The sequence below is a fragment of the Coffea arabica genome, chromosome 7e, assembly GCF_036785885.1.
Source record: "Coffea arabica cultivar ET-39 chromosome 7e, Coffea Arabica ET-39 HiFi, whole genome shotgun sequence".
NCBI lineage: Eukaryota > Viridiplantae > Streptophyta > Magnoliopsida > Gentianales > Rubiaceae > Coffea > Coffea arabica.
The window spans coordinates 5,139,054-5,165,772 of NC_092323.1; the positions used below are offsets into that span (position 1 = coordinate 5,139,054).

The 26,719-nt window shown below is 38.0% G+C and overlaps 5 protein-coding genes across 9 annotated transcripts; 2 read left to right on the forward strand and 3 right to left on the reverse strand.

Moving 5' to 3' along the window:
- Positions 1–261: 261 nt before the first annotated feature.
- Positions 262–7,424, forward strand: LOC113701655 (extra-large guanine nucleotide-binding protein 1). Of its 3 annotated transcripts, XM_072059201.1 has the most exons (9): positions 262–2,185; positions 2,277–2,414; positions 2,498–2,602; positions 2,787–2,972; positions 3,806–3,986; positions 4,834–5,075; positions 5,500–5,663; positions 6,088–6,136; positions 6,280–6,447. In XM_072059201.1, the coding sequence occupies exons 1-8, from the start codon at positions 836–838 to the stop codon at positions 6,092–6,094; spliced, it is 2,373 nt and encodes a 790-aa protein (XP_071915302.1). In that variant the 5' UTR covers positions 262–835; the 3' UTR covers positions 6,095–6,136; positions 6,280–6,447. The 3 variants fall into 3 exon arrangements, with proteins under 3 accessions (XP_071915302.1, XP_071915301.1, XP_027078210.2); XM_072059200.1 differs by lacking the exon at positions 6,088–6,136 and having other exon boundaries at positions 2,277–2,363; positions 6,280–7,424; XM_027222409.2 differs by lacking the exon at positions 6,088–6,136 and having other exon boundaries at positions 263–2,185; positions 6,280–7,424.
- A 348-nt stretch (positions 7,425–7,772) lies between these two features.
- Positions 7,773–12,124, forward strand: LOC140011111 (protein root UVB sensitive 4-like). Its single transcript, XM_072059325.1, has 10 exons — positions 7,773–8,547; positions 8,711–8,857; positions 8,962–9,108; positions 9,531–9,593; positions 9,679–9,755; positions 10,080–10,185; positions 10,765–10,867; positions 10,940–11,091; positions 11,194–11,259; positions 11,454–12,124. Exons 1-10 carry the CDS (start codon positions 8,020–8,022, stop codon positions 11,679–11,681), a joined length of 1,617 nt encoding a protein of 538 aa, XP_071915426.1. The 5' UTR covers positions 7,773–8,019; the 3' UTR covers positions 11,682–12,124.
- A 193-nt stretch (positions 12,125–12,317) lies between these two features.
- On the reverse strand, positions 12,318–15,992 carry LOC113701736 (B3 domain-containing transcription factor VRN1). The gene is made up of 7 exons (XM_072059230.1): positions 15,563–15,992; positions 14,959–15,436; positions 14,549–14,565; positions 13,751–13,978; positions 13,147–13,645; positions 12,911–13,038; positions 12,318–12,787 (listed from the first exon to the last, which is right to left on the reverse strand). Exons 1-7 carry the CDS (start codon positions 15,671–15,673, stop codon positions 12,539–12,541), a joined length of 1,710 nt encoding a protein of 569 aa, XP_071915331.1. The 5' UTR covers positions 15,674–15,992; the 3' UTR covers positions 12,318–12,538.
- A 4,187-nt stretch (positions 15,993–20,179) lies between these two features.
- LOC140011182 (B3 domain-containing protein REM5-like) lies at positions 20,180–22,466 on the reverse strand. 2 transcript variants are annotated; one of them, XM_072059804.1, is made up of 4 exons: positions 22,170–22,466; positions 21,555–21,933; positions 21,055–21,158; positions 20,180–20,386 (listed from the first exon to the last, which is right to left on the reverse strand). In XM_072059804.1, the coding sequence occupies exons 1-4, from the start codon at positions 22,299–22,301 to the stop codon at positions 20,330–20,332; spliced, it is 672 nt and encodes a 223-aa protein (XP_071915905.1). In that variant the 5' UTR covers positions 22,302–22,466; the 3' UTR covers positions 20,180–20,329. The 2 variants fall into 2 exon arrangements, with proteins under 2 accessions (XP_071915905.1, XP_071915904.1); XM_072059803.1 differs by lacking the exon at positions 20,180–20,386 and adding an exon at positions 20,519–20,899 and having other exon boundaries at positions 22,170–22,460.
- A 1,398-nt stretch (positions 22,467–23,864) lies between these two features.
- On the reverse strand, positions 23,865–25,683 carry LOC140011500 (putative B3 domain-containing protein At5g66980). Of its 2 annotated transcripts, none has more exons than XM_072060500.1 (4): positions 25,526–25,683; positions 24,959–25,322; positions 24,468–24,589; positions 23,865–24,350 (listed from the first exon to the last, which is right to left on the reverse strand). In XM_072060500.1, the coding sequence occupies exons 1-4, from the start codon at positions 25,646–25,648 to the stop codon at positions 24,102–24,104; spliced, it is 858 nt and encodes a 285-aa protein (XP_071916601.1). In that variant the 5' UTR covers positions 25,649–25,683; the 3' UTR covers positions 23,865–24,101. The 2 variants fall into 2 exon arrangements, with proteins under 2 accessions (XP_071916601.1, XP_071916600.1); XM_072060499.1 differs by having other exon boundaries at positions 24,944–25,322.
- Positions 25,684–26,719: the final 1,036 nt, after the last annotated feature.

Here is a 26,719-nt window from a genome sequence, read left to right on the forward strand (position 1 = left end):
GTTTGTTTCAAAATATATGAACTGAGCAAGATAGCATGCATAATTTTCTTCTCCATCTTCCAATATACATTAGATATTTTGTTACTTCATATTGTTACTCAATGCGCGTGAGTTTTTTGATATTCACTTGAATTATCGTAAAATCTTCTTTAACCACAGGCACCAAACACATGCGCGCATCGCGCTAGTTTAAGAAAAAAAAGGAGTTTACGGTAAAACAAAATGGGAAACGGGTTAGAAAAAAGAAAAAGGGAGGAAAAAAGAGTGCCACTCCTTCTCCTCTCACACAGAACAACAGTGGGAAGCACCCACCAGTCACCACAAGTGTTTCCTTCTTCTGCCGTCTTTTTCCCCCACTCTCCCTACTCGAAAGCAACAGAGGCCTAACTCCTCGTCACTTTCCCGATACACTCTTTCCTCCATTGCAACCCAACCAGAAGTCTGTCTCTGTGGTCCCTAGCTTAGGATTTTACCTTCAGCATTTGATCTTGTCCGCTCTACCTCCGGTTCCTATTCCTTAATCCCAGTTCAATTAAGACATATGCTTGTAGCTCCCTGAATTCCTCTTTCACTTTTATTCTTTTCCACTTCTCCCAGGAATCCCTTCTTTTCTAGTAGCTGCAGGCCAAGATAAGCACTTCTCTTTATGCTCCCAAAAAATCCATCCCTTATTTCGTGTTATTTTTTTCTGTAATTTTCGTTTGGACATTTTGTCTTTTTTTGGGTTTCGGGTCTGTGTATATCTTGATTTAGCTCCACTTGGGATAAACTTTTCGACATCGCGAATGGTACTTTTAGCGAAAAGCTGTTAAGGGGTAAATCCGGAGGAGGGAAAATGTCGCCGGAAGTGGGGAACATAGTGGTGGAGGAGAGGTTGGAGTTTGCTTTTGCCATGGAATATCACGGCCCACCAATTACTAGCGAGCTTCCGCGGGCGGTGCCCATCAATGTCGATCGGATTCCGGTGGCCGCGGTGGTTTCACAGATGCCTTTGCCTGATAAGTTGTCCTTACCAGTAGTTCAGCCAATATTAGCGAATAATTTAACTAAAAAGTTTTCCAAAGAGTTGAAATTCCTAGGGTCTGAATCCAATTTCTTACCCATCAATGTTTCGCCAACTTCTGTTATTGCGTTTGAATCGCCAAATGGTGCTGTTATTAGGGATGAGTCTCTGAGTAAAGAACTAGCTTCAGGGTCTGAAATTACTGTTTCTCCTAGCTCGGTATATGCATTTGAGGAAAGACGGCCTGGTAATGATGGCTGCGATTTATCAGGAGAGTTAAGTAGTTCTCTTGATACGCACTATCCCTGCGGTCAATATGAATCAGGAGAGTTGTCTGGTATGGTTGATAGGTCAAATGGTTTGGGATCTTCCTCCATTAGCCATGATCACTCACGCGAGTTGTTGAACGGGGTGGGGAGTTCCGGGCCATTGGGATTCTCTGGCAGCTTTGAGAAGTCAAGGGAATTATCAGAAAGCTCCCGTAAAATGATGATTTCTAGAGACTATAAAGGGAGTTTGGACTATAATAATGATTTGAACAAGCCTGATTGGGCCTCAAATGAGTCGGTAATTAGTGTGGATTACCCGTCTTCTCGGGTATCCTCTCTTAAGGTTGCAGATGGCTGTAATGAACCTGGTTGTGATGTGAAACGAGCCCCAGTTGTGACTTTCTGTGATATTGAGTCTGAGGATGAGGACTCTAATGACCGCTTTAGTCGAGCTGGTCCTGAGGTAGTTCGTGCAAAGAAGGAACCTGCAGTCAGGGTGAGGAAAGGGGCATGTTATAGATGCTTGAAAGGAAATAGGTTTACTGAGAAGGAGGTCTGTACAGTTTGTGATGCTAAATTTTGCAGTAATTGTGTGCTGAGAGCAATGGGGTCTATGCCAGAAGGAAGAAAGTGCCTTAGTTGCATTGGTTTTCAGATTGATGAGTCAAAGCGAGGTAATTTGGGAAAGTGCTCTAGAATGCTCAAGCGGTTGCTCAATGACTTGGAGATCCGTCAGATTATGAAAGCTGAGAAACTATGTGAAGTAAATCAGCTGCCACCAGAGTATGTCTGTGTAAATGGAAGACCTCTTTGTTATGAGGAGCTAATTCTTTTGCAAAGCTGCCCAGCCCCTCCAAAAAAATTAAAACCAGGAAATTATTGGTACGACAAAGTATCTGGTCTTTGGGGAAAGGTGATGAAAATTTTTTTAAAGGGAATTTACTGTAGATATTGTTCTTCCCAATTTTGGGCAACTTCATTGAGTTTTCTGCTGATTTTAACAGGAAGGGCAGAAGCCTTCTCAAATTATTAGTCCCCATCTGAATGTTGGTGGTCCTATCAAGCCAGATGCTAGCAATGGAAACACTCAGGTTTATATTAATGGCCGTGAAATCACAAAAGTAGAACTAAGAATGTTGCAGGTGCTTATTCACATCAATTGCTTAAGTCAGTAATGAAAATTCTTACAAAATAGCTATTAACTGCCTTGTCTCTGTTGCTACAGTTGGCCGGTGTACAATGTGCAGGAAACCCACATTTTTGGGTGAACGAGGATGGTTCTTACCAAGAAGAAGGACAGAAGAATACCAAAGGGTATATCTGGGGCAAGGTGGGAAAAATAGGAAAAGATATGCTTGATTTTGTAAAATTTCTCTCCAATTGCCTTTCTTCTCTAACTTGTCATGCATTCTCTCACTTGCAAATACACCTGTTCAGCACACAAATCGATTTTGGATATTAAGTCAACACATTTTTTCCCCTCAACTTTCTTTTTCTGCGTCCTCTTTATTCAGGCTGGAACAAAGCTGGTTTGTGCTGTTCTCTCTCTTCCAGTTCCTTCAAAATCCTCTTGTGCTTCTGGAGATCAATTCAGTAATATTGTCAGTCATACAGCACCTGACTACCTTGAGCAGAGGGCACTCCAAAAGTTTCTTTTAATTGGATATAGCGGATCTGGAACAAGCACCATATTTAAGCAGGTGATTTTGCTATCCACTGCACTAGTTCGTGAACGTTTTGCTCTTATGTCTGTAATCAATTCTGTTGCTTAGGCAAGAGTTTAACTGATTCCTTTCTTTGTGGTGCGTTATATCTATTTCTTGCAGTCTTTTGCTTTGACAGACAAATTAGCTGTCCTTTTGTTGAGGAATAACCATCATCCTGCTTTTGACAATTTCAATATTTTGTGTATGGAATAATGATTTTGAAATATCAAATAGTTTGTTGAGTAGCAATGGCTCCTTTTTGGTCCATGGTGATGGAGAACTTTATATATTTATATGGCCTTGTAACATTACCGGAGCTAAATTCTGTCTGCTTCTAAAGACACAAAGAACTCAAAGCTTCATAGACTTTGAAGTAGATAATTATGTCCTGCTTTTCTAGTCATGCTTTAAATACGTATTTCAAGTATAGAATTCTTCTGTAGGGTAAAAGATAACAAACTGTTAATAACTTCATGTGATAAAACACTATAACATGCCTATATAATTGTGGTGGTTCCACTAAGGAATTTCTAACAAGCTATATGATAGTTGTCTTGCTGATGCTGGTTCAGACTATAGGAGTTCCGTCTTTATTCTGCAGCCATAGCCTATTGCCTCTTTTCTTTTGCTTTTATTTTTTGCTTTCTTTTTTCTCTTTTAAGCAGATATGAGACAACTCTGCAAATTATGTATGTACATAATGCTTATAACCTTTTTCTTGTTGGTGCTGTTTGTGTGTGTCTCAACATTTTGTTGTTTATTCTTTAGGTGTCTCTTTCTTGTGCTATTGGATATGTCTAAAAAATTCTTGTAAATTGCTGTATTAGGCCAAAATACTTTACAAAGACGTCCCTTTCTCAGAGGATGAGCGTGAGAACATTAAACTATTGATCCAGAGCAATGTGTATAGATACCTTGGTATACTTCTCGAGGGGCGCGAGCGTTTTGAAGAGGAGAATTTGAACGATTTAAGGGTAAATCAGCCTTCGAGTGAAGATGAGCTCATAGGTATGATATAGTTGTTTTATATTGTAGATTTCCTTTGACTTGAGTACAGCCATGCACCATGACGTTCTTAGTATGGCTGGAATGGATCAACAATTTGTTCAAGTTATTCAATTATGCATCAAAATTTATTATTTGAGTGAAAGGATGCATGGTACCTATCAAAGAAATGATTAACAGTAAGAAAAAGATTAGTGGATGCTCTAGTTTTTTCTATTTAGATGGCTGCATTTATTTCCAATGGGGCACTAAGCATCCAGGTGGTTCTTTCATTTGCCTCCCTGATTATTTCACTCTGAAGTTATGAGTGTAGCTTATTCTCTTTTGTAATATTAGCTATGTCAGAAAGGATCTTCCACAAGGCCACTTCATGAAGTTTATAGGGCTTAAAATAGCTGCCCTGTGTTTCAATTTGAAAGTTTTGGAGTACCAGAGGACAAAGAAGTCTAAAGATTTAACAAGTGACAGTCTGGCGGGTCCCATTTGTCCTCCTTTGACCATATCCTACACATAGTGCTGCATGGAAACTGTATTTGTATTTCTGTGTTAATGAGACAGTCATTTAATTGTTTGGAACTTTTTTTACCATATCATAGGTATAATAAACCAGTCATTGACAATTCAAAAAAGAAGTTGAGGTTTAAACTTGCATAACAATGGAGTCCTGCAATGAAGACCAGTTTAAACACTTTAAAAACCTTTAAAGGAGATATACCTTCATTCTTCTGATACTTGGATTGGTTTTGAAGGATTGCTGTATTGTTGCATGCTTGCAACACCATTGAATTGACCAATTCTGATTTTCGGTATGAGTAATATCTTAAGTTGGAATTCTTCTGGCTAATTACAGGGCGTACTGATGGTGGAGAGGAACAAACCATCTATTCCATTTGTCGAAGGCTGAAAGCTTTCTCTGATTGGCTTCTCAAAGTTATGGTGTCAGGTAATCTTGAAGCTGTTTTCCCTGCTTCTATTCGGGAATATGCCCCTCTGATTGAGGAAATGTGGAGCAGCTCAGCCATTCAGGGAGCCTATAAGCGGAGGTCTGAGCTGGAAATGCTACCAAGTGTTGCTGGTTATTTTTTAGAGCGGGTAAGATGGTGCCTCCCTAGGTGTTTAATTTTTGTCAGGAAAGACTTCTTTCTCAGTTTTGACTAGATATACGCGTGGAGTTTACTTTTGATTGAAACATAATGATTAGCAAACCTTTTTCCCATAGTCTTGATCCAGACTTGGATTGCATCTTCTGAAGAAGTTTATGTTATGCTACTTCAGATTGGTTGATGAGATTGCATAGTCTTTTAGTGATTGCATGTTTGGGCTTTTGGGTTTGCTTGATTTATTCTGAAGTACCTAAACAAGCATTTACCATCACTTGTCTTAGACTAATGTGTGATTAGGGAAGTTCTAAGTGTTATAGCTTTAATGGTTTCAGTATTTGGACTAAGTAACATATGGATTAATGGATGTGTCTCTTTACATGTCGGTCTAATTTGATTGTTCCTGTCTGCTTTAGATGGTTGACATACTGAGATTCGATTATGAACCAACTGACGTGGATATCCTTTATGCCGAGGGTGTTACTTCATCCAATGGGGTTGCTTGTGTGGATTTCTTATTCCCCGAACCAGCATATGAAGAAAACTTTAACAGCAGTGATCAGCATGATTCTCTGCTCAGGTAACTCTTCATGCTTCTTCATTTTAATTTACTTTTAACTGCTCAGAGTTATGTCTGATAAAATTGCTCTTTCGTGTCTTGGTCCATATCCAATATTTCTTGTTCATGCAATTGGTGAAAGTCATAGGCTTAGTTTGCAAAATGTTTATTCTTTTAGTGAATTGCAACAATTGACTCTTAGTGTTAATATGATTTAGGAGGGAAAAAGACCAAAACAAATAGAGAGTTTTATAATGTATAGCAGAATTGCTCGAGCAATCATCATTCCTTGGATGATCACAGAAAAAGCATTGTTGGCATGTATTCCATTAGGAACCTTTGCTTGTCTTGTGGTCCCATTTCATTATTTGTCAGCAAAAAAAAAAAAATGTTTTGCATAGGGCAGTTATTGTATCAGATTATCAATGTTCCAATTCTAATACAGGACATGATGTGTTGTTAATCTATCCCTGGTGATGGTGCAAAAAGAATGGGTATTCAATCAAAGATCCAAAAGTCTGGAAGACAATGCTGCAGTCTAAATTGATGATTCCTGCTGCATTATTTTCGGGCTTGTTATTAATTTTGAACTTCATCATTGTTCTGGTAATCAAAGGGTGACATTCTTCTTTTGCAGGTTCCAGCTTATCAGAGTGCAGTCAAGAGGATTTGGAGAAAACTGCAAGTGGCTGGAGATGTTTGAAGATGTTCGAATTGTCATATTCGCTGTGGCCTTAAGTGACTATGATCAGTTTGCCGTTGATGAAAAAAGAAGCTTGGTGAACAAGATGATGTTGAGCAGAAAGTTCTTTGAGAGCATTGTTTCTCATCCAACTTTTGATCAGATGGACTTTCTTCTATTGCTTAACAAATATGATTTGTTCGAGGAAAAGATAGAACGGATTTCTCTAACCAAATGTGAATGGTTTGATGATTTTCATCCAGTAACGAGTCGTAATCGTGCCAACAGTTCTAACAGCAGTGTCAACCATGCACCCTCCTTGGGACAGCTGGGTTTCCATTACATTGCTGTCAAATTCAAGAGGTTGTTTTCTTCTCTCACCGATCGAAAGTTGTATGTTTCATTGGTGAATGGTTTGGAGCCAAATAGCGTAGATCAATCACTCATGTTTGCAAGGGAGATTGTCAAGTGGGATGACGAGAGGCCAAATTTTAGCGCCAGTGAGTATTCAGTTTATAGCACTGAGGCAAGTTCTTTCTCTCATTGATACCAGGTGAGGCTTTAGATGGCTTTTGTAGCCGAGATACGTCAATATACAGCACCACTGTACAGAAACAGCACCACTGTATAAAACAAGATAATCATAGTTCTAATGGTCAGACGTCTGGAATTTGGTAGTGTTGTGAGTTGTTGCCGCCGGCTACTGGGCTGGCATGACATTATTGTGGACTGAATCACACCGAGTTGGATGCCAATACACTGCTGGTTATGCTTTAACACGTTCTCGAAGTGATTTGGTTTTCTTCTGATATCACTGCTACTTTGACATAGTTGCTGCGAGCTTTGACACGAATGGAAGAAAGAAAAATACCAGTTCTCGTCCTTGCAAATTCATTCAACAGTTCGAAATGAAGATCTATGATGATGGTGATATTTGTAAAATGTAATTTTTCCAATGTTTATGCTCTACTTTCCATCCAGCCAGAGCGTGTAAATTGTACATTAAAAGTGTGGAAGGAATCGCTCTAATCTATCTTTGAGTAGTATTTAGTAAGAGGAAATATTAGGCCTTGCTTGGATTGCTTGTTTCCGTCGGTAAATATTGTCGTTTTCTGTGATTACATTTTCCTATCATCTTTTTCTCTCACATATATCAAATCGTTACAGTAATTTTTTCATGAAAAATGACGAAAAATGCAATCCAAACACAATCTTAGATTTGCACTTTCATCGTTGCTTTTATTTCATTGCATGGTCTAACAAATGAAAATTATATGATTAAAATGACAGTGGGAGCATGAATAATAAAATATTATTGCAAATAGCACTTCTCATTAGTAATAAGTAATAACTAATAACTAATAAAGGTGCTTATTAAACACTAAGTCGATCTCGGCGGAAATAGGAAAATTCTCTACCTGATGCTTGGGCCCCTGTTATCACATCTAGAAAGAACTGAGAATGAAACTTATAGAGCAACAGAAATGCACGTTACAGCGGCGGCTGGGTGTATGTTTAGTGGGACATCCCATTCCCAGTCCGCCTGCCTTCTTCGTCGTACAGTAAATTCCCCGCAATTAGGCCAAGGCGAAGGCAGAAAAGCTCCATCTTCAGCTACTAGAGAAATCAGAACGCGCACGAGAATCCAGTTCTTCCTATCTCCCTTTCTATTGTTTTCATTTTAGAGGTTTTCTCATGCAATCCAGTTTATGTGCAACTTCTATCAACTCTACTCATTGCCACCATTCGTGGGCTTCTTCTCCCAATGCCAAAATTTCCTTAATCGAACCGGCCAAAACAGTTAAACCCATAACCCTCGTTAAACCCTTAAGAGTTGTAAGCTCCCTGAAATCCTCGTTCAACTTTCACAAGGACTTTGACTTTGAAAAAGAAGACCACCAAAACCACAAAAATCAACAAGAACAAGAACAACCCACAAATTCTTATCACCTTCCCATTGTTATTCGAAGTTCCGGCAGTGCTTCAAGGTACTTCTGGGATGGTAACGGACTGAAATTGGTATCTATTCACGAGAATTCTTTTTCTTTATGGGACTTTTGTCTTGATTTTGATGATGCGGTTCGGAGGCTGGTTAGAATCTGCAATTCTGCTTTGAGAAACTTCTTCCTCCCAAGGGAAGTGAGTGGAAATTATCTGGAATATGTTAAATGGAAGTTGTTGCACAGAGTTTTCAGCTCAGCTCTTCAGGTTCTTGCTACCCAGGTAATGTTTTTGAGAGTATTTTCATCAGCTTAATTTTGTCGGTCCATGGACCAGACTTGCATGGTTTCTTGTTGCAGTATCCTGGATTAAACGTTAAAAAGCTACTTAATTTGCGTTGCAAATGTAAAGGAAGCTAATAGGCCAAACTTCAAGGCGTGTGTAGGCAATGTTCAGGGCAATTGGAATAGGCTACAAAAGGTCGCTTCCCTCGGCCGCCGCTTTGAATTGGGTGTTGAAGGATGGGCTTGGACGGCTGAGCAGGTGTATCTACACTGCTAGCCTAGCATCTGCTTTTGATACCAACCTTAAGGTATAGACTTTATTTAAGAAGAATATTGGTGCAGCATTTTGCGTATTTAGGAATGTGAGGTGAAGTTTATGATATCGTTTTCACTTTTCTCTTCCCAAATGAAGAGAGTCAGGTTCTCAACGTCTGTTCTCTTCAGTTTGAGCATTGGAGTTGAGCTGCTGACTCCGCTTTTTCCCAGCTACTTCTTGCTGCTTGCTTCGGTTGCCAATATTGCAAAGCAAATAAGCCTAGCATGCTACTTGGCCACTGGTGTAAGTTTCTGTATGACGTTAGCTTACTAGTTTTTCGTGTTTTCGGCTTTTGTACAACTACTTATTCTTCATTGAATTAATTCCTTTCCCTCATGATAAGACTTCAAATTTGCAAAATATAATATCTGGCATGTAATTAACACCACAATAATGGTGCATTTCATTGTCATGAGCCAATTGAAACTACAAGTGCCATAGAGCTTCATCTCTCTCACGTCTTCAGGCTGGATAAAGGGGATCTAGGTGACACATGGTTTTCTAATATATGATTATTTCACTTGCGTTTCGTGTAGTTTTCCCCTATAGCATACTTCACAAGTTAACTTTTTTAAAGTCACAGATGGAATACCATGTGCTTTTCTTATATTTATTTTAAGAATATATTTGATACCATATCTTCACTATTGCCCCATTGTTACCAGACAGCTGTGCATAGAAGCTTTGCAGTTGCCGATAACCTTGGTGAAGTTTCTGCGAAGGCACAGGTTAACTATAAGTTTTGCAGCTTGTTAGTTGTTTATTCTTCATGGTCTTTTATGTCATGACATCTGATTTTTTATTGGTTTGCAGATTCAAACAGTTTGTTTTGATAACCTTGGTCTTGTGCTAGCAGTGCTCTTAAATATCATGCTTAGAAATAACCAAAGGTTTGAACTTTCATTTTTGCTGTTATTATTAGATTATATCTGTGCATGATCCTCAAAGCAGGGGTTACAATCATTTCATGTACTCGACAGACTAATTTGCTGTAAGAGTTAGTGAGATGTGTGTACTTGAGATTAGACCCTTTTAACTGCATATCAGGTTCTGATAGAAATGAAAATGTACGAAAATAAAGATCAGTTTAGATTACTTTGGTAGATTGTGGCTTTTCCTTTATGATGCTTAGTTATATTGTAATTAATAGTTGAAGATGTGTACTGAAGTGATTTGAGACTTGCTATATGCCTTTCTTTGCAATTATGTGAAAGATTGCAGGCAGCTCTACCATTTGTGGTATACCCAATCTTCTCGGCAATTGATCTTTTTGGAATTTATCAAGGGCTGAAGCATGTGCATCTGCAAACACTGACCAAGGTTGGTATTTTTCCTGCTTCCAGTGTGTCCAGCTCCTCAGTTTCGCATTAAATTTTTTGAAAATCAAGCCTACAGGTAATTATATGTGTCTATTTATGCTCCTCTTGCTTCAAATTCGACCAATTAAACAATATATATCTTTTTCCTTTCTTTCCCATTGACAATTGTAGTTTTCAAGCCAGCACTCACAAAAATGGTCCTTACCTAGTACTGATATAGCCTAGCCTGCTATCTAAATGCAAGAATCATTCCCACTGAATCCAACTTAGGAAGTGTTATTGTGGTCATTTTGCAAAACTAGTTTGATTCGCACTTGATGCTGCAAGTTTGCTGATTGCCTATTTATTTGAATCTGATTCCGTTCTAAAGCTACTTTTTGCTGCCTATATTTCCTGTCCTATTGACCAATTAAAGGTATGATGAGATCTCCTCTTGTATACTTGTTTGAAATGCAGATTCATCTTTTCATTATAGACTCTATTCCCTCTGTTCTCGTACCTTTTTAACGAGGAAGAAGATTCAGAGTCTATTTAATTGTGGTGTTGAATGAGTTTCTTATTTTCTAATTTACTCGTCCAGGATAGGCTTGAGATTATTATTAATGCATGGATTCATCAAAAATACATTCCATCACCTGCTGACATAAGTAGAGAGGAAGGTATCAATTGCTCGTGGAGAAAAGGTGAGGCCCCCAGTTTGCATTTTTCCATATTGAAGCTTCAATGTCATGAATTCTTAGATAGTTTTTCATTAGGCAGGGAACTTTGGCCAATTAGAATTGGTTGCTTAAATGTGAGAGGTCAACTACCTCAGCTAGCAATGCTGACAATGCAAGCTTTGAAGGACGAGGATTTCTATTTCATATGCATGGAGAGATTCAGCAAAGGATTGTCGAGAATTGATCGAGTATGCCCCAGTGTGAAACCATAATTGGGATTTTTTGTGTTTAATGACTTTTGCTTTTTCCTGACTCTTTGTTGTACTTTATTGTTGGAAAAAAATTTACAGCATGGGATTGTTCTTTCTATACGGGAAGGAGCATGCTATTCAGATGTTATGACAGGTTTACTGCAGGTAAGCAGGAATCTCGCTCTCCATAATATTTCTTGTAATGTGGCTAGAATGGTTCCTTCGGCAGGCTCGACTTATGCTTCTTCCTTAAAATTTCTGTGTTTTACTTAAATTTAGAATTTGAGGATATGACTACTGGATTAAGTTGTATCATTCCAGACACTAGTAAAGTTAAAGAAATCTTCTTCTCTGTGTAGGCATGTTACATCCGCAAACATCTTGTAAGTGGCAGGAACAGTGTTGAATCCTCTGAGTGCCCCTATCCACATTCTCAAGAATGGTTCAAATTGATCGACGACAGCAAGAAGTTAGCGAAATTGAATGTGAACATTTTGAATGAAGAGATGTTGGCTGTGGGGTGGGCTTGTAAGAACATTCTATTGACTGCGCAGGAGCAAGCTCGATATAGTTTTGTGGCTGACTGAAGAGATTAAGCATCCACAGAAACCCATTCTCCTGCTTCAAATTGTTTTTCAGAAAGCCAAGGTAGGGGGGCAGGATGGTGACAAGGGAGGATGGTGACAAGGGAGAAGTCCAACTCGAAACAGAATCAGAAGATAAAAAAGCCACAAGGACAACCAATTTACCAGAAGAGAAGAAAAGCATTTAATCCAGTAACCGGAAGAAAAGGAAGTCAGTTTAATTTCCATGCTAGAGGACGGCTTCGTGTGGCAATATTCTTTTGGACAGATAGGAACTTAAAAGCAGAATTTGTAGTTGTTGAGGGCAGTTTAGAAGCAAAATGCGGAATTAAAAGGTCCACTTTCAGAGGGCGAACTTTAGCATCCTGTCACTTTGTCAACCTCGTGTAGATTTTTGCCAGGTTGTGTCATGCTTCAATTTCAGAAAAGTTACTGCTATTATTCCATTGATATGTGAATGAGACGAAACTGGGTAATTTAGGTAAACCGTGTAATGGTAAAGCCTCCACTCAACACATAATTTCCAGGAGGAGCAAAAAGGATAACAGAAAGAGAAGAACACCACAGCAGCTTTTAAGCAAACTAATCATCAAAAAGACAAAAGCCATGCTAAGTTCAGGAGCCAGAAATGTTGCAATCTGATACCAGAACAATACTCGGTCTTTCATTCAATAATCCTACAAACTATTACCAAAAGGCATATCGGATGATGCCATGCATGCGAGCAAAACTAAAGTACTTCAAAAAAAATGCCAAGAGCAAACTAACATCATACAAAAGACTTCGCAAGTCAACCGCTAAAGCTCCGTATAAACATGGCAGGATCAGGATGCAGTGGACATAACTTTGCTGAACGTTCTTCAACATCTTCTGTATACAGTAACGTTGAAGATTTTAGCTCCCATGACCAGTTCGAAGACACAAACATCACCAGTTACTAAGTTGTTTTCGACCACGAACTCCTTCCAACCACGATAAATTTTGGCATTCCGCGAATGAAAGGTACACCTCACAGACCATTTCTTTTTCCCCTCCGAGAGACGAAGCTCCCAATCCATGTGAGAATGTGTAGTAGTAAGGTAGTCCCTGACGAAGGTCAATGGGATATTCTGCAAAGAAAAAAAAAAGAGAGATAATGATCTGTTACACATCGTCAGAGAAGAAAATCAACCAGGAATAGTAACATAAATAAGTTGAAAAGGTGAATACTAGTAGTACTACGATTAGCTTACCACCGTGAATGAACGGGAAACATAACTTGGCTGCATGAAAACAATAAAGAATGGGCATTTCGATTTGAAAGCTTTTGCTCTTTGATAAGCTATAGAAGTACTTTTCTTTAACGCAGAGCGGCCTCTGGCTGTAAAAAATTGAAAGATATATTCACCCGAATCAGAAAAATGTACTGTGTTAATTAACAAAACAAAAAGTATTTAATTGATCGAGGGAAAAACTTCTAGCTACTCACCTTTTATCCTCCCTCCAAATTGAAGACCATGCACAAATCCATCATCCCTTCCAATCTGATGGGTGTTTTCTGACTTTCTTCCCCACTTTTTACCCTTGCATGGTGCAGAAATCTCCTCCACAATTTCAATAGATTCATCAACATCATCATCATCCGAATAAATCTCTTCCAGCTTCCGCACCAGGCTTGTCCTCCTTGGCAGCTGGCCCTGACGATCATGCATACCGTGGTGGGCGGATTCCATTGGATACTCTATTTCCGAAGCTGCTGTATTAAAAATTACGACATGGAACCGGGAACTTCCATCATATCGGAAAACCAAGAAATGGAATCTTTCAATGGAATAGTATTCTGCAAATTCCAGCCAGCCTTTATGTAGCCAAGTTCCCTCGTCACCGTGAAGCAATTCTACAGGCCATGAAGCTCCAGTTGGAACCTTCAACCACACCATTTTCTTCAAATTATCCCCATATCTCCTCATAAACGCTGTTGGAATTTTCTGTGAGGATTAGCAAGAAGAAGAAGCTAGCATTAGAATTCAACAGTAACATACATGCAGGTGACTAGAATGAAAAACCATAATGTTACTAATAGTAGTACTTACCATGCCTCTGTTGATGGGGAAAAAGACAACTTTGAAAAAGTGCGGTGCATCGCTGATTACAAGATTGCGGCGTCTGGAATGGGTGGTGTTGGCCATCCCGCTGCTTCCTTGACAGTAAAGGAGCAATGTGATAGCAGAAGGTAGAAACAAATTAAAGGGCTTGGTAACTGCTACTCCTAAGAGCTCTTTCTCACACAACAAAGGTGAATTGTGGGCTGACGGAGAAATCTAAGAGCAAGCATCGTACTACAATGCCAAATTGCCAAGGCGTAATATAATGCTAATAGTTGAACACTTTTCTGATTCCTCGGGGAAAGGAAACTCAGTGGGAAATGAACTGAAATGGCAATACGTATTGATTAGTCAAATTAATGGATGGGATTGATTTGTCTGTGCTAATAGACATACCGCCATGTGTTTACTATATGCCCCGGTTCTGTTCTATCGACTTTTACAAAATCAGAATCACGGAAATTGCTTTATACTTACTGAACAGGGATTTAAACAGTCTTACAAAATGTGAATTAGATCATGTTTCTTCGCGTACTTACCTTATTTTTCTGGATTAATTAACAGTTATTCATAACCCAAATCTTCTTTTTCCGTAAATTAAAAATAAGAAAAAGAACACTAGTCATTACTGTTATTAGTCTTATGACATACATAGTAAGGATAACAACTCGAATGTGAACATAGATTTTTGTTTCTCAGGAAGGGTAAGTTACATATGCCTGCTGGAATAGCCAATGCAGGACCAAGTACACTCAGAAATCTAACAAGGGGGACAAAAAAAGGAACCTTGACGAAACAAAAAGCTGAAATAAAGATAACTTGATCAATGAATATGAATACAATATGAATAAGTAGAAAGAGTGCCCTACCAAAACAAAAAAAAAAAACAAAGTAAAGTTAATTATCAGAATGATTAAATTAGTAACATTATAGGATGGCTGCAACAAAGGAATGAAGAAGGGATTCTTGGATGTGAAAGGTTTTGCTCTTTGTTAAGCAATAAAATTGTCTTTTAGCGATCATATTATTTTGTTACTGGCGTTGGAAAGATGCTTCTGCTGACAAATAAATATTAACATCAATATTGTGAATCAAACTCATTTTTGGTACTTATATATATATATATATATGATTCGAAAATTACAACTAAAGGGACTGATTAGAGAAATTTCTTTGCTTTATAAAAACTTAAATACTCTCCTTTTTTGCGCGAATAGAACGCCTGTTCCCATCAACTTGAGGTGATTTTCTTCGGTTATGGGCATGGGATGATGATGCAGCGGCCGGAATCTCCTCCAAGATTTCAATAGAATCATCATCAGATTCAATTTCATCAAATATCTGCACTGGGTTCGTCCTCCTCCTAGGCAGCTGGTCCAAATCATTAACATGGACACCCTGCTCCTTCCCGGCTTCGACGGGATATTCAATTTCTGAAGCAGTTGGATCGAATATTATGACATAGAACTGGGAGTTCCCTTCGTATCTGAACACCAAGAAATAACTTCTGTCAATTGTATAGTATTCAGCAAATTCCCGCCACCCTTTCCGCAGCCAGGTTCCAACATCGGTCTGGAGCAATGCTACTGGCCATGAAGCTCCCGTCGGAACCTTTAACCACACCACTTTCTTCAAACTCTCTCCGTGTTCTCTCATAAACGCGGTCGGAATTCTCTGAATGTTTATATAATTAGGAAACAGAAAAATCACCATGTACAGAGCTTACAGTAGCGGAAGAGCATGACATGCTAATAACAGAGCTCAGTAGTATTACTAATTTAGATTATTACTGCTACTTACTATGCCTTGGCCGACAGAAGAAAGCACAACTTTGAAGAAGTGTGGTGGGTTCTTGGCCGGATTATTGGTTGTCTGGTGTGATCTCTTTTTTCCTCTTTGACCGGTGGCCATGGATGGCTTCTGATTACTTGGTGGAGGAAGGGGCAAAGGGGGACGGAATTGGAAGATGGATGGGAGGGAGATTAGCTGAGGAAGTAATCAAAGAGCAAGTAATGTAGTTATTGTTCTTGAAGTGTAGCTCCTGGCATCTCGAGCAGAGGAACTGACCAGCCAACGAATTTGAATGGAAGCTAAATACAGCATCAGGGTGCAGCTAATAAGTAATTAGTAAAAAACAGAAATAGTTCGCTAACAAGAGGTTTTTAAAACTCCACGGTAAAGAGATTAAATCCTCTTGTCTATATTTTAAAAAATTTAGATTTTTTTGAAAATAGGAGTGTCGTTGGACCGTGGTATTTAGTCTCCTCTGAAATGCTCCTTCGAAATACCCTTAAACCTCTTTAGATTTCCCTCTTTTCAATATAGATTTCACTCTTTTCAATATAGAGTGGTGTAAATCTATTGTAATCAGTAATATATAAAATATATATATATAAAAGTAATTAGTAAAGGCACAAGGTAAACAGTCGTACACTGGAAAAGCATTTACTGTCATTTTATAGTATAGTACGATTTAAGTGTAATTACATTCATGACTTTCTTTTTTTTTTCAACTCCCTTAGTTCAAGAATCAAAATTGAATTGTCATATAATAGCTTTACGGGACTTTAGCCATAAGCTGTGCCATTTATTAATTCAAGAAAAAAAAAAAAAAAAAAAAGGTTGCAGACTGACGTGTAACAATTGCATGAGTAGCCAATTCTATTGCCAGTGTACCACATGCATCCAACAAAAAGAGAATTAGAGAACTGACAATATACATAGTTAGAAAGGAAGAGACCTGATTTGCCAAAAAAAAAAAAAAAAAAACTGGAATAGTTTCCACAAACAACGGCACCCCATTTATCTTCATTCTTGAAGTCAACAGTCTGGCTGGCTTTTTCATGTGAAGTCGTTATCCTTGAAGATTTTGATATTGGCTATCAGTTTTAGGAATCAACTTGAACGCATCCCCTAATTGTTCTTTGTGCGGAATTCAGTCCATCCGGATCCGCAAATGTCGACCCTCCCAACATTTCTGGCTGAACTTGAGTCCGACGGTGGTTGACCACCCACGCAGACACCGCACCATCACTTCCTTCCTGGCTATTACGCCCAGCCTCCTCCGCAAATGCATTTGGAACAGTCCAGTATTAACACAAAGACGGGATCTCTTACTCCGCCGTTTGGGGCCAGGGCTTGTGGTTTGTTGCCGAACTTAAATCCTTCTCGCACCCACTGATGCCACCATATGTTGCAACTCTACATGAAGATGGAATTTACGGGGAAGCACAAGCCAGAACACCAGAAAATCATCCTTTTTCAGCTCGAGATCCTTCACAAATTTTGGCCAGCCAGCCATCCGTAAAGCAGTAGCTATCATCAACATGCTCTATCTTTACAGACCATCATGTTTCTCCATATTTGGTCTCTATCACTAGCAGGGCACGCTCGGGCAGAATTTGTTCAAACGTATTCGCAAATACTGAACGTATACGCTGCAAGAAGACATATAACACAGCATGATGGATTTACGAGTATGGATTTGAAGTCGTGGACCAGGACCCTGAAGAACGAGGGTAAACCCATATTTGCCATCTTGAGTGTGGGTTTGTACTACTATCTACTATCTCTCGTCCGGTAAATTCTCTTTCTTCGCGAAAACGTCAAATACTTGCTTATAAGGATAACCATCGAGATTATGATGGGAGTGCATAACCCAATTGACTTTTTTCTCAGACTTCTGACGGATGCCACCAAATTGTCAATTAGTACTTCATTTGCTTCCCACATGGGCCTAGGCCCTAGTAGCATGACATTTCATTTTTGACTATGGACTGCCCGGTGCTGTCTATGGAACATTTGGTTGATCATGCTACGGACTGCCTAGTGCCGTGTAATACATAAAGGCGGGTAAACGCCTACTTTGGTATTATTTGTATTCCTCTTTTTTCGTGAAACTTTAAAGGCATCAAAAGTTAATTTTAATTTTTTGTGTGATGTCATGTGTCATACATTATAGTTAATGATTATTAATTAGTCACAAAATTCATCTTGTGATTTTTTTTTTTAAGAATAAAATGAGAAATCGGAATGGAAAGAAAAGAAAGCAAAAGAATCAAAATGTTAAAAAATGATTTTTGGAGAAGTGATTTAAATATTTTGTAATCATTTAAAGAGAAGATTAGATCTTTGATTTTTGCAATTTTTATTTTTTAATTTCAATCACTAAGACGGAGTTTCTTGTGAAAAAATAGGAGGAATTAAAGAAAGAAGTAAGAGATAGAGAAAACAAAGGAGGAAAAAAGAAAAAAGACAAAAAACAAAAGATAGGAAAAATAAGAATAGGATAATATAGAGGTAATTTTGTCCAATAGGAAATAAAATGAGACAAAAAAATGTTAGGAGGTAAAATGATAAATGGGATATGCTTGAATGGAATTTTAATAATTATTAACTCGATTGGGAAAAAAAATCCAAACTGTTCTCCAAGCTTGTTTGGGTTGTGTATCAAGATTTTGAGGAAATATCTAGGTGAAATATAAAAAGATAACTTCGGAATATGTTTATAGAAGGTTTTCAAAATGCTCATATATACTCCCTCCCTTTTTTTATAACTGACGTTTAAGATTTTGCACACCAATTAAGAAAAGTTTTTCATTGTTTAAATCTATACACTACTTTCCTTTTGTACCCTTATTAATTGTCTAATTCACCCATGTTTTCTCTCACTAGAGTATTAAATGGTGCTGTTTTACTAGGCCAAAAGCAATGCAAACTAACTCCCACCAATTATGAAAAGAGAGATAAAAGGGTAAAATTGTGAAAAAATAATTAATGCTGCATGGGGATAATAAAACGACAGATAAAAGTACTTAAGAGCAAATTTCTTAAACGTCAGTTATAAAAAAAGGGAGGGAGTACATGTAATTGTAACACATGTAGAAAAGGTTGTCAGATTTGGCACCCGTGGAATGGACAAGGGGCACCTGCAACCGTCCCGACGGTTTTGCCCATTTTTAACTGCGCGTAATTTTTTTTGTACATCGGGTAACTATTTTTACACATCGTGTAATTTTAGAGCAAATTTTTGTGAATCTCACACATGACATGAAAATCAAGTTACAACTTGTGATCTCAATCGCATAAATTTTTAAGGCTAGATCATGACCATTAACCGTTCAGAGACGGTCATACTGATGACCGTCCTGTCCCATTTCCCCGTGGAATGATTTGGCTTTATTGGCTGCGTGGCTTGTGGCTAGACTTAGAATCAGGCCCCTCGAAAAGTATTTTCGACTTTCGAGTGCGGCCGAGATGCACGCAAGCACATAGCTGATAGCTCTAGACGCCAGAACTGCTGAACCGCAACTTGTACTAAAGGCCTGTATACAGGTCAGGCTTGCTTTTCTGCTGGACAACATCAGGTAAAACCGCACCAGATTTGTACATGCGTAGGACCAGGTTTGCTTTGTCAATTATCAACTTTTATTCGTACTTTTACTCTAACCTATCTAACCTATTTTAGAGAATGCTCAATTGGACCAAAAGGAGTCAGAAAGTATCCCAACTCTAGATCAAAAGATTCTAATCTAAATCAAAGGGGAATATAAAAATGAGTAGCCACCTTTAGATCGAAGGAGTGTTTTACTAGGTTTTGTTTGGATTATAAATTATTTGAGATATTTTTATTGTAGCATTTTTTGTGATGTGATGTATGTGAGATAAAAAGATAATTAAGAAGATAAAAAGATAATTGAGAAGATAAAAAGATGTGTTAGAAATTGTAATGATGATATAAACAAATAAATTTTGACATGCTTTTCGTGATGGGGAATGCTCAGGACTTTATCCACAAAGCCACCCATGGCTGGCCGAAACACATTGATAACGACGTTTGGGATGTGGCCATGGAAAGACAGGACAAGAAGCTCATGGAGATGCTATCCTCTTCTTCTACTCCTAATTAACAATCTAACTCAGGAAGCACTTTGGGCTATCGGTGAATTTTTGAATCTCTACATGTTTTGCAAGCATTGAGGTTGTAAGCAGACAAGTTGAATTGTTGTCTTCCTTTTGCAGCTCACTTTAAGCTTTTGAACTCAAAAAAAAATGGAACAAGCTATTGATGTTGATTGTCTGGATTTGGTGGATGATCAAATAACTATAGATGTTTGAGTAATAATAATAATAAAAAATCCAGCTTCTGCTACTTCAACTATTACTTAAACTTGTAGATGAAATCATTAGCTGGAGAGAGAGAGATATATTCTTTTCTTGATATTTCAAATATGATTGGACAATAATGCCATTTGCTTCCGGCTTGACTCACACATAAAATAATCAGAAGCATTTAAACTATGCATTTTTTATTGTTTAGGGACTCATCGGAGACAAAAATTAGATCGAGGGTCAAAACTTGACAACGGTGATAATTTAATGGCTCCCCAGGTCATTTACTCTCAAAGAAATGCACTGCTGCAACTTTTGAATTTTATTGGAGGTACAAATGTCTAAATTCCCAACCTACAATGAGACTTGCAATTTATGCTTCACCTAATGGCTGACTTGGTTCAGGAGGCTTGCTAGCGCAGGTAATCCCTGTTGAATTTATTTTCGGCCAGTCATTTAGATATGACTCCAAACCGGCTTTGTAGTTGATTCCATTCCACGAGGTGCATGCGGCTGCAAAACATCCTGTCTTGATCAGACCAATTTGTTTTTTTTTTATCTTTTTTGAAAGGTCGATCAGACCAAAATTACAAGGAAGAGTTGACAGATTTAATTAGCACAAACTCGGAGTAACTACCGAGCCACTAACCACTGGCAAAGGCTTTAGCCTTTAATATCAGAAAGAACAACAAAAGCTACTTTATCAACTTCCAAATACAAGCACACAACTCTACTGCGGTTAGGGAGAGGAAGCTGTTGGGGAATGGGGAGTGGGGTATTGGACTAACGTTTCTTGAACGGCTGAACCCGGATGCTATCAGTTTCAGGAATGAACTCAAAGGCATACTCCTGTCCCAACTCTAGTGCATTATTTTCCAGGAAATCAGTCCACCCTTTACACATGTATAGCATATCGTTATCGTAGAGCCGCAGTTCAACACGCCAAGATGCTCCATTCATATTTTGCAGCATCACTTCTGACTTGTTTACGAGTCCATGCTTCTTAGCAAATGGCATCTTTACGTTCTAATAATAAATATTACGATAAAATTTCAGACAAAACTACAACCTTAAGCAAAATATAGTAACTAATATTCAGGCAAAACTGGTTTACCGCCTTGTGAATTTTATTCTTTTTTTTTTTATTGCTGCTTTTTATTTGGATAGAAAAATTAATTTACCATTCTATATCGGTGATAATTCGCCAAAACCTTGGTATAGTACTTGCCAGCATCCAGAGATCGCTTGTCATACCGAATCTTCTTTGATTTTCTCTTTCTTGAACCTGCATGGTGCATTATAGACTAATTAAGTTGGAATGAACGGTGCAAGATTTCCATCTTCTAGTGGGGAAAAAAAAAGCAATTGTAGATTTTAATATTTTGCATTTAAATGGCTTTAAACCCTTGAGAGGGGGAGCATTCTTTTAGCACTCTCATAACACACAGTACCAAAATTGACCAGTCTGTCTTAATGTATACTAGCATTCTTTACTCCTCTTTTTTTTTTTTGTTTCTTTTGGTGGGGTTGTTGGAGAATATCAATTGCAACCGAAAGAGGGGTGAAAAAAAAAACCCAAAATTCAAGCTTATCAGTAAAGGACCCTAAAAGGAAAAGGGCAAGAATAGGTGAAGGGTGGGTGAAAGAACCCATTTTTTAGAATTAAAAAGAAGCTAATTACCTTGGACTGCACTTTTGGATGGCTGAGTAAGTGGATTGCGATTGATCTCCGGGTTCAGTTGATCAACCAATTGAGGCAAAAAATGACGTGGATCATGGATCGGGGCTGATGGATTCAAATCTTTATCGCACCCAGTGGTTCCATACATTGCAACTTCGAAGATAGTGGAATTCTTTTTGCCAAGCATAAGCCAAAACACAAGAAACTCGCCCATTTTCAGGCCATGATCTTTCACGAACTTTGGCCAGCCATCAGTGAAAAGGTATTGCTCACCAATTCGCTCAATCTTTACGGACCATGTTTCTCCAGATTTAATCTGAAGCAGGGCACTTTCAGCCAACAGATGTTCAAAGGTCTTCCAGAAAAGTGGCGGTATACTCTGCAGCACAATAATACTCGATGCATCATACTCCCAACGGATAGCAAATAGTTACTAGACTTAAATGTACGAAAATTGGAGTCAACAATCTCCATTGAGCAACAGACAGTAGTATTTAATGGCAAGTGAAGTTGACAAATGCAACCTGCCAGGTGTTAGTCATGCAGATACACTCATAAATGCCCGACCAAAAGAGATGAGAGTAGATATGCAGTTATAGCAGCATTTTTACTTACGAGCTTGGAGTAAAAGCCAGGGACGAGGACTTTAAAGAAGGAAGGCGATGCCTTAGCCTTACTTGTCATGATCACTTCTCTTCGCACTTCGCACTCTGTCTTCTTAGGTTTTGTCCTTGACGAAAATGGCATTCTAGTTTGTGGAATGGGGAACCAAAGCTAGATGGGTTTAGCCTCACGAGCATGAAAAAACTTTGGCCGGTCTATCACCGCTGCGCTCCATTTGCTGGGGACTCGTGCCCTTGTCAGTTTTACGGTAGAGTGCGTATAGCCGTGGACGTAAGGTCAGCTCGCAAAACCAAGTTGGTCACGAAAAGAGCTCTAAAGCTCTACTTGCGTTAAGGATCAAATTTTCTTACCTAATGTCATGTTTGGTTTTCATTTTTTTAGATTCTTTTATAAAAAAAATTATTGTAGTAATTTGATATATGTAAGATAAAAAAATGATTAGAAAATATGTTCACAAAAAAGGTAACAATTTTTCTTTGAAAAATGGCTTTCCAAACAATTCGGACTTTCCTGAAAATATCATTAGTTAGCATATGTGTAAGCACTTATCTGGATCGGCGGTGATTTAGTCTCCTCTACATTCTCCACCCAAGGTTATCGAGATTTGTGATTGATTTCTTTTACTCTTTTTTTTGGAATATCTTTTTACACGTAAGCAACTTCTTAGTACTACGGTCGCTCTTGGGTTGACTTTGATTTGACTGTTGTTTCCTTTGTGTAAAATGCTACATTGTACGGTCAGCATTTTTTTTTTGCTAATTCTTTTTATAATTTTAGTTATCAACTAAAATTATATCACTTTAATCCTTTTTATTAATTTATTTTATTTTTTGGAAAGTATGCCATACCAATCTAACAATTAATTTTCTTATAAAGGTATATTACTAGTACCTATTTTATCATACGATTAATACTATTTTTAATAACAATTACGAAAACGTTAAATTTCTTATAACAAACCACCTTTTTTTCTTTGATCACTATAACTTTAAAATAGCAAACAAAATAACACTATATATATATTACATAGAAAATCAAAGACAAAAAAAAATCAACTGTCATACAAGTGGAAAAAATTTCAACCACGATTATAAATGTGATAATAAATAAAACCATATAAGTATAATTTTCACATTTTTCTTTATACTTTATCTTTATTTTTAAAATTTTCTTATTCCCAATTATAATCTATTAAACTTTCATTTTGCATTTAGTATGCTTTACTCTTATATCATGGATCATTTGCAACACCCAACCCCCCCCCCCCCCCCCCACCCAAAAAAAAACACCCCTCCCTATACTAGGATCCTGGATCTCCAAGTCCCCCAACCTCTGAGTTGGTCGAGTATTTTTGCCTTGAAAACTTCTAAGTACAAAAAATTATACAAATTTATTTGCTAAAATCAGATTTTTCAGTTTGAAATGGACAATGACACAATTAATGGTCATATCCTTTCTGCTTAAGAAAAACCAGAATCAATGGGAGTACTTCAGATAAAGGTGGAACGAGAGGGAGATAGGGAGGAGGATTTGGACCCTGTCCTTGTTAGCCTGCGTGCAGAGATTTATCAGTGTTCACTGGACAAGTCCCATGGGTGAAATCAGTTTCTTTACACGGTGTTTGCTTTAAGCAGGACCAAAAACTAATCCGACCTTCAAGATCAGTTCTCCTTCTACATAAACGGGTTAGACGATAATTGCATATGTATTATTACAAGCAAAAGACCTGGACAGAAATTTGCCAAGAGCACTGAGCCATGGTAATTAAGACCTGTCCTTGGATGTTCAAAACTACAAAACCTGCATGGCGTTAGCCGTGAACTGTCATAAAACAGTGAAAAACTTGCTATGCCACCTTATGAAGATTGCTAACCACATATGAATTATAATACTGTACAATAGATGCATTGAACAGGCTGCTGGCTAATTTTGTTCCTCAAGCAGCTGAACTTGGATGCTATCAGTCTCAGGAACGTACTCAAATGCACACTTTTTCCCACACAGTAGCCTATTCTTTTTTCGGAATTCAGGCCAGCCTGCACACATGTCCAGCATGTGAGGTTTCGTAGACTGTTTTAGTACCACATTGGTTGACCACCCATTCTGATATCGCAGCACCACCTGTGTCTTGCCCATTAGTCCAGTTTTCTCAGCAAACAGCAGCGGAACATGCTTAAATTCACACAAGAAATTAAACCATTCAAATTAACAAGGCAAGCCCACCAATGCCCATGTCAAAAATCTTCTTCAGTTTAATTTCCCTTTTGGGTTCAAGGCGCTCTTACTTACCAATCTGTATCGATGATGCTTAGCCATAACCTTGGTGAAGCGCCTATCTTCCACTGAATTAAAAGATTTCTGAGCACCACGGCTAGTATTCTCATTCCTCTTTAGTTTTCTTCTTTTTGCATCTATTCAAAAGAAAAGCACTTTATTGGGATTCAGCAATACTGCTTTACTTGCCTTTACTTTTCCCACTTGATGGAGAAACTAGAAATGACCAAACTCAATAGCTAGTACTGTTACTGGGAGTGTACCAAGCACTCGTATGCTATGCATTCAAAATAGTAAACAAGTGCAGCAGGATATATAGTTCCAGAAGATCGATGAAATTGGGACTTAGTTAACTGAATCAGGACGCAATTCCTTTGTAACGGCATCCTATATATACTTGCCTGACAAGGGATAGATAATTCACAAACTCGACCTGCAGACTGCAGACTCAGAAAAACAGAAAATGCAAAACAAAAGTTAAAAGAGCAAACCGTAGGTGGTGATACCGGTATCAGACGGCTTAGGTTGTAAAATGCGAATAGTTTTCAGGTCGAATTCAGTAGATTCAGCTTGTTCAACTTTGATGGGACAATGGTTTGTAGCTGCTGAATTAAACTCTTTTTCGCACCCTCTGATTCCATAAATTGCAACTTTGAAGCTGGATCTTGCCTCGATGATGAGCCAAAACACCAGAAGATCGCCGATTTCCAGCTTAAGATCATTCACAAATTTCGGCCAGCCATCTGTGAAGCAGTAGCGCTCATCAATGCGCACAATCTTTACGGGCCACGTTTCTCCAGATTTGGTCTTAAGCAGGGCATGTTGAGGCAATATTTCTTCGAATCTACTCACAAATAGAGTCGGTATACGCTGCAAGGAGGACATATCATACACAGCATGCAATGCATTATATATTACATCTCAGACAGTTAGTCAGTGCATGCAGCTCAAATAAGAAATTAATCAGAACCGGAAAAAAAAAACATAAAATGCAAGTCACATTCATTGATGAGTCATCAATCCTTTCTTCCCCCTCTCATAGACATATACATGAAATGGAACTTATTACTTACGAGTATGGACTTGGAATCATGGACTAGGACTTTGAAGAATGAAGGGAAGTCCATGGCAGCCAGAGGCGGTGCTCCTTTCTTTTGCCCTTCCTTCCTTCCACGCAATTGCGGTCTAAAACTCATTTAAGTACAGGGCCGTTGCATGCAGGACATTTGGCTACAGAATGCAAAAGTCCGTGCCACCGTGGACTCGGTGTCAAGACAAAAAAGGTGCCGAGATGGATTCCCCAATTTTATTAATTTTTTTTTAAAAAAAATGTATACTGTTTTTTCTTTTTTTAAAGCTCTGTACTGATTTTACTGATAATTTAGCTCTTAACAAATATATTAGCAGACTAACGTTTAAAAACAGTAAACAACCACAACCGTGCTCTAATATATCCTACACCACAAAAATGGGTTTATAAGGTTTTCTCATCGGTTCGTTTTATGTTGTTTTGAAATCATTTTCGAAATGCTTTATAAGTAATATTTTTTTAATGTTTTTTAAGGCTTAACATTCATTCATCCTCGAACTCAAGATCATGTTGCTTTCCATTTGGATTGCGTTTTAGATTTTTTTTGTTGTAATTTGTAGCACTTTCCATAATATGATTTATATAAAATAAAAAGAACACCATATCTTATGTATACTATTCCTTGACTTAATTTTGCGTTAGTTTGAGTAACGGTATAAAATGAATACTAAAAATAACTGCACTTTGCATATTAAATTCTAGAATAACCTAATCAAAGTAACACTAACTGTTAGGTTTGGATTTTATCCCACCAACCGATTCTATAGGAGGAACACTTAGGACACTAACAATTATTGTTCTTGAATCAAAAGTTGCTACAATTTGTCCGTCGAAAACACTGTTTAAATTGAAAGATTTATTGGTTTAATAATTTTGAAAACAAGTGTACATGAAAATTTAATATGCTTTTCGGTTAAAAACAATTAAACTAAATGTCAAAAGAAAACAAAGCACAACAATACTGATGATTAATTTCGAGCTTAAAACATTAGAATCACAACACTGATTATTAATTTCTAGCTTAAAAAATTAGAATCAGTATTTCCTTTTTTTTCTTATTATTATTATTTTTTTGTGCTGATGAACTTAATTAGGCTTATCTTCAGTCTAGGCCCAGCTCTAGTTTTTGTGATTTTAGCGGGCCAAGATCCGTCTTTCCCGACCCAATTGATGGTTC